This window comes from Dendrobates tinctorius, unplaced genomic scaffold (genome assembly GCF_039654945.1).
Source record: "Dendrobates tinctorius isolate UK_male_01 unplaced genomic scaffold, ASM3965494v1 ptg000016l, whole genome shotgun sequence".
In the NCBI taxonomy this organism is placed as follows: Eukaryota; Metazoa; Chordata; class Amphibia; order Anura; family Dendrobatidae; genus Dendrobates; species Dendrobates tinctorius.
Genome location: NW_027361684.1, coordinates 9,203,036 through 9,214,026, shown reverse-complemented (window position 1 = coordinate 9,214,026; position 10,991 = coordinate 9,203,036). Strand labels below are relative to the sequence as shown.

Sequence of the window (10,991 nt, the reverse complement as noted above, 5' to 3'; positions counted from 1 at the left end):
AATGGCCACATTAGCTTAGCCGCCAAACCAACAATATTAACAATGACTTCTGATAATTTCTTATAGGTCTTATATGCCGTCCTAGCTGGTCTCTTAAAGAGACCATAATAACACTTTCATGGGCAACACAATATTTAATGTAAACCCCAAATTTTTAGGATAGATCCCAGTCACACCTGACTTATACTGAGGGCTGGCTCCTGGTTTATGTCATTTTTCATTTGTCTAAAGGACTTTCTTCCAAACCAATAATGTTACCAAGGACGCATTTGTCACTGTAACACCGGTGGGTGTGGACCCATTACACCACAGGCCGGGCTTACCGTGGAGTGGTGTGACTAAACGACTACCGGGTCTTCGATAAAGCCTCTGGTGGTAGGTAAGGTTAGGCTTGGCTGTAAACAGTCACCAGGTATCGCGCCAGGGCAGTTCCCAACACTGCTGCATCTGACCGGAGAACACATTAATGAATGCCATTGTGGCGCCCCTGAGGCTCAGTCGCCACAGAGGTACTGCACCTTCTCCTAAGGTGTAGTGCCCCACCATCCAGGTAAGGTGGGAACTCCTTTCCACGCTCCAACACTCACACCCCACACACCAGGGAAGTTCTGCACAACCACATTGCGGCTCAGTGCTTAGAGAGTAGCAGAGAACCTTTGGTGGTTCCCTGCTTGGAACACTGGACGTGCTGGGAGGTGGGTGGAGTTAGAATACATAAAAGAATGGGAAGGTTTAGAATTAGAGGTCAGTCAGTTGGAGAGGAGTGGGGATCCCTGGAAGAAGGGATGGAGGAAGGAGTGCTGCAGCTGCTTCAGTGACCTGAGCCAGCTGGCACGGGAAAGGAAGGAAGGAAGGACACTGATCTGTAACCTAAGCATCCATAAGAGAGAGAGAATAGTACGGAACGAAGGAGAATAGAACAGAAAGGACGTGGGTAGGAAAGAAGCACCCTGCCTATAGGTTCTAAGCGCAAGGCCGGGGCCCGGTCCCCGAGGTTGTATGGACACTTATGGTTCTGCAGCAGATACCGGTGGAGTAGTTGGCTGTAAATGCACTACTCCCATCTAAGACTTGGGGCACAACAGCATTTGGATAGAAAGCCGGGACTCAGGACAAGGGAGTCCCGGAAGCAGGCTACAGCTGTCTGCCGTACAAGGAGAGATCTTGGGAACATCTGATGAGAGGAACTCCAGTGTAACTCCGTACTAGGAGATCTTCACACTTTAAGGCGCTATAGAGGAGTCGTTCAGAAAGGTACATGTTGGCGGAGTGATGGAGGGGAGCCTACCATCTTGCCTGGAGGTTGACTGAGTCTCTGACCCGGAGGACACAGCCCGGAGGCAGGCACCTGTGTGCACTACAGACTGTGAGCAAAGCTTTGGAACTACAAGCCCCGGTGTCCTCCATTCATTATCGCGCCTACACCCTCAGCACCACTACATCTGGGTACCAGCTCCTACACTGCCTGCGCTTCTCCTCATCCATTACACCTACACTGCCCTGGGGCTACAGCTTCACCTGTGGGGAGCTTTACCATCTTGGCTGCCACACACCACCAGCCCCAGAGGATCTACAAGCAGCGTCAGCTTAACACCTCACTTGCCGAACACTACAGGTGGCATCACGAACTATTCATTCAAACTAACTACAATACGAATTTCCCCCATTACTTGGGCGCCCAGGGCCACGGACCGGGTCACCGCCGCTGTGACACATCCCGCTGACACTGGCCTGGTACCAAGTACCCCGCAGCCCTGGGAGGGCGACCCACCATTACATGGGGAGAAACCACGAGGTGAGTGGAGGGGCGTGCGAGTTACTGCTGTCACTTTTTTTTATATATTGGGCGGCATGGTGGCTTAGTGGTTAGCACTGCAGCCTTGCAGCGCTGGGGTCCTGGGTTCAAATCCCACCAAGGACAACATCTACAAGGAGTTTGAATGATCTCCCCGTGTTTGCGTGGGTTTCCCCAGGTTCTCCAGTTTCCTTCCGCACTCCAAAAACATACTGATAGGAATCTAGATTGTGAGCCCCATCGGGGACAGTGATGATAATGTGTGCAAACTGTAAAGCGCTGCGGAATATGCATGGGTGGGCATACCGCCGGTTCAACCGGTGCAATGCACCGGGGCCCAGAGGCCCTAGGGGGCCCCCGCAGGGCAGCTAATGATGAGGGCAATCTGGCCGGTTTCTCCTGGCCCGAGGGTCCAGGCGGCCCCTGGCCAGATTGCCCTCATGTGCGGCGGGCAGGAAGCAGGCGCGGAGCTGAAGGATCCTTCCTGCCCGGCGCCAGCGCCTTCCTGTCACTGTGCGAGAGCAAGGAAGCCGAAGCAGCCGGAGGCGGAGATGCTGCGGACAGGTGCTGTCACTGTGTGTATGTATTGATGTGTGTGTGTGTGTGTGTGTGTGCATGGATGTATGTGTATGTATTACTCTCTGGTAATACATACCTCTAACATTCTGTAGGAAAAGGGAGCCTTATGGGGGAAGCCTGACCCCCATAATACCAAGCCAATAAATAGTCAGGTGGTGCCCAAATAATAGTGTTCCGAGACCCCTATATTATAGGGGCAAAGAAAGTGCCAGTACCGGCATCTAATATTTCAGTTATTACTGTGTCATACAACCAAAGTCATGGCGCCACCAAATCTCCAATTATAACCATGCCAGACAGTGCTGAGTGATAAGTCAGAGAATGGGCAGCGCAGTACTGGGGTCCCACCAAGGACTACATCTGCCCGGAGTTTTTGGGGGTTTCCTCTGGGTCCTTCGGTTTCCTTCCACATGTGAGCAGGTTACTTGGATCTAACAGCGCAGACAGTGAGGAGATGGTGGACGTTAGCCAGCACCATCTAACTAGCACAAAAAGGAAAATCAGTGTATATAAGTAAGCACCATATGGGGGGTTACACTAACAGGGTCACTACAGTATATTATTGCACAGCACTATAACATCTATGACACGTTCTATCATGATTGGACTGGCCCATAGGGTAACAGGGGCCCCTGTGCCAAATCGGGGCCCCAACCTTACTGTATGGGCAGGTCTTGTCATAATTCACTTTATTCACTCTATTCAGAAAAAAGCAGCATCTCATCATTCATTAACCAAACTGCCCAATTTATTATTATATAGAGATAGAGGTAAATTTGTTAACCAGGGTTGTGTAATATTTGTATGTAGCTGAAAAATGGGCCCCCAAAGTCAATGTTACTGGTGGGCCCTTGGCACACCAGTCTGACACTGTGTTCTATTATATACACTTCTGAATGGTCTTATTTTCTAGAAGTTAAATGGCTGTTTATGCCTTTACGTGTTGACGGGTGTCACTCTCAGTACTAGGCTTGTCCCCATCAGTCTCCGTAAACTCCTGTGATCGGTACACTGGCCCTAGCGGGGGTCACCGGTATTTCCCGCTAGTCCCCAAGTCCTAGATATGCGAGTCACAGGATATACACTGGCCATCGCCGTACCATGAAGCACAGCCCCAGCCCATACTCTGTACCGTACACCTGCAGTGGAAGCAATGGCCCACAGGAACGTCCTCTGCTACAGCCGGACTGTCTACCAAGCCTGGAGCTTCTTGCAGTCTTCTACTGGCCCAGAGAACAAATCTTCCTCACAGCCCAGGCCTTCTCCGGCATCTGACCGATATCTGAACCTTCTGTGGCAATGTGTGTGTGTGTGTGTATATATATACTGTATATATATCTCTTTGACGCCATAAAAGGAAGGGGGCCCCAAGCTGTCAGTGTCCGCCCCTGGGAATATGTTAGCACTATATAAAAATAAAGATTATTATTATACTTTTTTTAATTACATACATATATATTTTATGTCATTCCTATCAAGAAAAGGCACAGAAGGAAATCTGAAAAGAAGGGACATAGTTGTATACCACAAAGTTTGCAATTTAATTATTTTACTAATGGAAATTTGGGTGCTGTAATTTTGAGACTGTGTTCTGTATAAGAGAAGCCACACAAAATATAGGAAAACAGCAGTGTCTTTTGTAGAGAAACTACATAGGAAAGAAAGAGGGGAGTGCAGCAAATGGCCCACCCTTCCAGAAGACCTGATCTTGCCAAGTTCTGGTGCCTGCTTTGTGTATTATTTATTTCACAGCGCCATTAACTTCCATGGTGATGTACACAAATATTTTTTTATATTGTTTGCCTAGGACAGTATATACTTTACATTTATATGTTCATTATATTGCATAATTTTGGGGCTGTTACTCACCTGTAATTTTATGCAAAAGAGACAAAAGTACTGCTAATATGATTAGGGGTTTCTTCATTCTTACTCAGAGCTAGGACAAAAAGAAAAGAAATTATTTATTGCATTTGAATGAAATTATCTCTGTGTGTGTACGGTATATATCTGCAGGAGAGAAAAGATTGTGAGCAGCGTTGGGAACTGGTATAATATATGTAAATTACAACATGTAAGCAATAAGAATTACCATAAATGTAAACATTATATAGAATATAACGACTAGGGAAGATCAAACATTAAGATTTTCATCATATATCAAGTAATCTATACGGACACTACAATATTCTTGCTACTGTTATGTAAAAAAAAGTCAAAAGCATCGCTATCCGATTATGTCAGTCCTCATAATCTGATAAGATATGGAGAGAGGGGTGATTGCGAGTGCTACTGAAGCTTCCAGGAATATTGTAGATTTCTATGAACAGGTTTAAAGCAATAGAAAACTATCTCCACAGCCTGCAAACTTTAAAGGGAATCTGTCACATGGTTTTTGTCATATAACCTGAGAGCAGAATGATGTAGAGGCAGAGCATCTAATTCCAATGATGTGTCACTTACTGGGCTGTGTTGTTGTTTTAATAGAAAAAAAATCAAACTGTGTTTGATCAGCATGATATAATCATTACTATAATCAGGACTAGCTGCCTTGTGCCTCCTCACAATGACAGCACACAGACCACCAAGTGACACATCATAGGAATCCGGGTCTCAATTTCTACATCATACTGCTCTCAGATTACATAGCAAAAACCTGCTGACATATTCCCTTTAAAAAGATTGGCTAAAACGCTAAGCAAAAAGAATCATCGACATGTAAAACAAGAACTTAACTAATAATAAATTAGCCATTTGTCTTCATGTAAGTTCATTGTCCTGGTTGTGTAAATATCAAAAGGAACATTGCTGTCCAAATTTTTAAATCTTTTAGGCTACTTTCACACTTGCGTTTTTTTGCGCTGCTCACCGTGCGCAGTGCAAACGCACAAAAAACCGCATCATGCGTTTGTGTGCGTTTTTTAAAAAAACGCATGCTTTTTTTGCGCATACGTGCGCATTACCATGCACACGTATGCGCACCCATAGACTATAATGTGTGTTTGGGTGAAAAAAAACGCATTGCGTGCGCATGCGTTTTTTGGGGGGCAAGTCGAACGCACAAAAAATGCAACAGGATGCATTTTGTGCACCCGAGCGCACACTACAAAAAAAAGCATGCGCATACAAACACGTACAAATGCATGTGTATGCGCACCCCCATGTAAAGTATAGGAAAAAAAGTGTGAAACCAGCCTTACAAGCTTAAAAAAAGTTTGAGAAACAGATAAAAAGTTATAACAGGAAACGAGCTATATGAAGAATATAAATTAATAATTTGAAAAAATATCACTGAGTAGAAAAAGTGTTCTTAGTATTTTCTGAGCGTAATATTTACTAGAGATTTTGAAAATCTACCATATAGTCTTCCCTTTGATCTATACAATTCTATGCTCTAGTTGTAATTTCAAGATATAATTGTGAATGGTCATTTTGGAGTCTAACGTACTAACAATAGAAAAAATGTTCCATTTATCAGAGCACAATACTATACAATTTTTCACAATACAAATTATTTAAAATTGTTTTATAGGAAACTTCGTTCTCTGTTTCCCATCTAACAAGATCAGGCAGAAAAAGGCTAGTCAAATCGTTGACACATTTTACATCTATAGCCTACTCATCTGAGATGGTCAAGAGTGTCCTTCAAACTTGACATGTATTATAAGGTCAGCCTAACCAGAATGACCCACATAAACTACTCCAGGGTCAGAGTTGGCTTCTTTTTACTAAATACATTTCCAGCTGGAATCCAAAAATCCCAAGTAAATATAAACCCTTAAATTATTTTTCCTAAAAATTGGATGTCAACGTCTACCTGATTTTTTGCCTCAGCTCCAAAAATCTCTTACGTTGTGGGTGATGATCCTGGAGAACCTCCGTTTGGCTGTGATGTGAGAATGTTTCTGTTCTTGGTTCTGTTCTTGTTCTCTTTAAGTTCTTTATTGACGTCAGGGTCAATGCCTGAGAAGTTACAGGTCAAGGTCTACACCGTTTTATGGACCCTGAGTAAATATAAAACAGCTCTCAAGAAAAAGCTTCAGCATTGTTGAGTAAGGACAAACCTGTTGCTTCTCCATTTAATGACTTTGGGCGAGGCTTTTGTCGCTGAGAAATGCAAAGATTTCTGGCATCTAGAATAATTTCTATGCCATTCACCCCTGTAAATTTACAAAAGCTTGTGAAACTAGAAAATAGACTTTTTTTTTGTCCTGAAATATGGCTTATTGGTAAAACCATTCCACAATTTGTTCTCGAAATCCAAATTTAAAAGCCCAACATTTTTTTAAGATGCTACATCATACCCTGTATGGGTTTTCTAACGAAGAAGTAGAAAAATATCACACATGATTGGGAGTCCCACACCCAGCAGCTGATACTTGATGCCACAACCAGAAGAAATCCATAGTGTAGGGAGCAAGAACTTCACAGCTCTATAAGCAGTGTAATGGCCATTCTTGAGTCCTACAACTCAGATTACATTGAAGTGAATCAGATATGTCGGCATCATACACTGTGAACTTTTGGCATCTATGGCACCAGGTATCCGCTGATCAGTGGAGGTACCAGGCAGGGGCGTAACTACCACCGTCTCAGGAGTCGCCACTGCGACCGGGCCTGGGGGGAGTCAGGGGCCCGGCAGGCATATCTCCCAATCGTCCCGATTCTCGCAGGACAGTCTCATTTTTGACCCCCACCCGTGTCCCGCAATGCACTGAGCCGCCACGCCCCCCCATGCACCCCATCCTCTCCCTCCTGCAGAGACCCACCGCACTCACAGCAGCCCGTCGCTAGGCTGTTTTCTCCAATGTGCACACAGGACCACCTGTGATGAGGTCACAGGAGGGGAGGAGTCAGGGGTCACACGATCTCCGTGTCTGCAGGACTCTGCTGTGCTGGTTGTCATGGTGCTGGATGAGGTAAAGTTTGTGTGGGGTCAGGAGGGGTTTACAGTGTGGATATAGCAGAGCCGCATGTGTACGAGGTGTACGGAGCGGAGCCGCATGTGTACGAGGTGTACGGAGCGGAGCCGCGTGTGTACGGGGTGCACGGAGCTGAGATGTGCGTGTATTTTGGCATGGGGGGCCCCATTTGAAAGTTCGCACCGGGGTCCATAACTTTGTAGTTACACCACTGGTACCAGGTGTTGGACTTCCACTAATCTAATATTGATGACCTATCCAATCCAGGTCACCAATATCTTTGTCCCAGGAACTACCTTTAAATAAGTTGTCTGCTACTTAACAATTTAAACTCAATGAGGTCAAGATGCTTTAAGTGCTATGTTCACCTCCCAGACTGGAACTGATCCTCCACATTCACTACTGTATCCCCCAGTTTTGGGACATTAACATCTGGTGAGGGTTTGGGGTATCATGTGAGCACAGCAGTCAGTAAGTGGAGATTTGATCATCTGTCAGAGGCGTATCTAGGCTTTCTGACACCCGGGGCAAGAATTTGGTTCGCCTCCGCCCCCCCCTCAAGTACATGTGCGACTTGCACACTTAGCCATGTACCCGCAAGCTGCTCTTCCTAATGCTCTCAATGTTCAGTAAAAAACTGAAAGCAGGAGGAGAAGCTCGTTGTCACAGGACCATAACTATGAAAATCGCATATGAGTGAAGTGTCCATGTGATGAGTACTGGAACCTGCAGAGCTGAAAACTGACATTGCAGCTTCTGAATTCTCACAACTAATGCACTGGACACATTTAGGATTCTCCCTTGCCGATGTACAGTCATGTCAGCACAAGTATGTGATTTATATACTTCTGGCCACATTCTGACTAGACGTGCCCGGCCTCGCTCAGTTCATTTTCATTAAGTGAGGCCACACATGTCTAGTCAGCATGTGACCGCATGTATGTAAATTACCGGCACGAGAGAATCCTAACAGCGTTCAGTGAGCACTGTGACAAAAACTGATCACTCGGCCTACAAAGTATGAGCAAAAATATTGTTGCATTTTCCTCGCACTTGGAAAATACTGATGTGTGAATGAGGCCTTGGTATAAAGCTATCAGTGCACTGTCATGTAATGAACCAATCGCCCACGTATATTCATCACTTAGCAAAGACAAATTTTTACCACTGCAAATTTTCTACCACTTCACCAGATGTCATGCTGATTGACAGCCTGCTGCCCGCTGTTATGAAGAGGGGAGCAGGTTGTAAATCAACATTACATCCACAATGATGCCCTGACGACAGAGCAGAGCGGAAGAGAACACACTGCTCTATCAACGTGAAGTCAGCGGAATCTGCAGATTCACCAGCGGGAACGGTCTGTGATCGCTCTGATTGGCGCTGGGAAAAACAGGCAGGTAGTTAACAATTGCTTAACTGTAAGAGCTTAGCCCCATATTCAAAAATAATAAAAGTTCCAGATAACCCCTTTAATTTGACTATGGAAGGCAGAGATGCTAATAACTCTTTAGCAGTAAAAAGTTCAATTGAATAATTAAGAGAAAACAGTTCAATTAAAAATGTATATGTTGTATTGTTTGTTTGCTTTTTTACAAGCTTTTTTGATGGTGTTTTTTGTTGCTATTTAAAAACATTCATTTTTTTTCTCCACAGTTTTCATGACCTGTACAGAAGTGTTTGATAAAATGACAGAAATAAGACATAACTAGAGCTTACTGCTATTAAAAAAAACAACAAAACAAAAAACAACCCCCCGCAAAAATGCCACAAAACCAAAAATATTATGTATGTAGATTTTTAGCAATTTGCTTCAGACTTTAAAATAAGTCAAAAACCAAAATAAAGACCATATAAGAGAATTAATAGGGAAACTTCCAAAGATAGATAATATGCCCAAAAGAAGGGAAGTACACAACCCAAAATAAAATCTAGATATTTTATTGATAGAAATAAAATAAAAACAAATTTCATGAGAAAATAATAGAAAGGGACATAGAACCTGAAGCAGAGTGACCTCCGAGCAACCATATAATAAACATTCAAGTAAAGCAGGTAAGTACATAAATTTATGCCAACATTTTATATATATATATATATATATATATATATATATATATATATGTATGTATATATATATATATATAACAAACCCTGTGAATAAAATAATATCAACCCAGTGGAAAAATAACTGTCAACACAGTTGTAATGCAAATATATAAAACTAGACATAAAAATATGCTGGCAAAGCACTAGGAAAGTGTGGATAAATATTAAGTATCAGCCCATGCATAACATGAAATAGTGGGTGTAAAATTAATATATTGCATGTGATAGGGTAAAAAAATAATGTCTAACACAATCAATAGTGGGTACTATATTAAAGTGCAAGTGCTTAAAATTGCAGAGGGACCATTGCAACAATAGAGTTGCAACAGAGGGGTTGTAAAGAGTGCTGCCAATACCTGTATGGTTAAGGGTGCTCAGGAGTGAAAACCCTGACGCGCGTTTCGCTGTCACTTCTTCCTGAGCGGCCATAGACTTTAAAATAACATCTGTCACAGCATTAAAAAAAATGTTAGAAAGCCATCAGAAATGCGGTGAAAAGCTTCAAAACGTGGTGTGTGAGTCCAGCCATTTTGCTTTGATCCTGGCTCAGGTTTGCAGAAGATATACTCATTATACAAATCAGGAGTAAATAACTGGGCAACATTAAAAAGGAGATGTCAACAAGTCAAAAGTATATAAACAGGATCATTACACACAATATATCCATTCTTTTCAACACTCTGCCTGACAGTCAGTGCTTCCTATGGAACATTTTTAATAAAAATTGCTTTTTTTTCAATATTCATATTTTTTCCATCATCAATTTTGTGCAATATATCATTACAAAGGAACTATGCTTTCAACAGATATTGAATAAATCAATAGGACAGGCAATTACAAGAAACTTTGTAATGGATCTTATCAGAGAAATCAGCTTATTTCCCCATTCATCACACACTTCTTAGCCTGCCACCCACACCTGCTGAACTCACTAATCACTGTAAAAAAAAAAAAGTAGCTTAACCCCTTAACCCCCGGAGCTTTTTTCAGTTTTGCGTTTTCATTTTTCGCTCCTCTTCTTCCCAGAGCCATAACTTTTTGATTTTTCCATCACTATGGCCATGTGAGGGCTTGTTTTTTGCATGACGAGTTGTACTTTTGAATGACACCATTGGTTTTACCATGTTGTGTACTAGAAAACGGGAAAAAAAATTGCAAAAAAGTGCAATCCCACACTTGTTTTTTGTTTTGGCTTTTTTGCTACGTTCACTAAATGCTAAAACTGACGCCAAACATGTCTAGGTTCTTTTTTATCTAAGTGTTGAAAAAATATTCCAAACTTTGTTAAAAAAGGGCCATTTTCCTATACCAGTAGCGTCTCCATTTTTCGTGATCTCAGGTTGGGTGAGGGCTTATTTTTTGCGGGCCAAGCTGTCATTTTTAATGATACCATTTTGGTGCAGATACAATCTTTTGATCGACCGTTCTTGCATTTTAATGCAATGTCGCGGCGACCAAAAAAAAAATTCTGACGTCTTGATTTTTTTCCCACTACGCCGTTTAGCGATCAGGTTAATCCTTTTTCTTTTATTGATAGATCGGGCGATTCTGAATGCGGCGATACAAAATATATCTATCTTTGATTT

The 10,991-nt window shown here is 42.8% G+C and overlaps 1 protein-coding gene across 2 annotated transcripts in view; it reads right to left on the bottom strand.

The window, feature by feature from the left end:
- TMIGD1 (transmembrane and immunoglobulin domain containing 1) overlaps nt 1–10,991 on the bottom strand; it is a 62,743-nt gene that overhangs the window by 49,495 nt on the left and 2,257 nt on the right. The window contains exons 2-3 of one of the 2 annotated variants that reach the window (XM_073565419.1): nt 6,192–6,378; nt 4,244–4,313 (exon numbers count right to left, since the gene is read on the bottom strand). In XM_073565419.1, the coding sequence (XP_073421520.1) occupies nt 4,244–4,301 (58 nt within the window). In that variant the 5' untranslated portion in view covers nt 4,302–4,313; nt 6,192–6,378. The remainder of the gene's footprint in view (nt 1–4,243; nt 4,314–6,191; nt 6,379–10,991) is intronic. The other variant, XM_073565420.1, reaches the window with a different exon arrangement.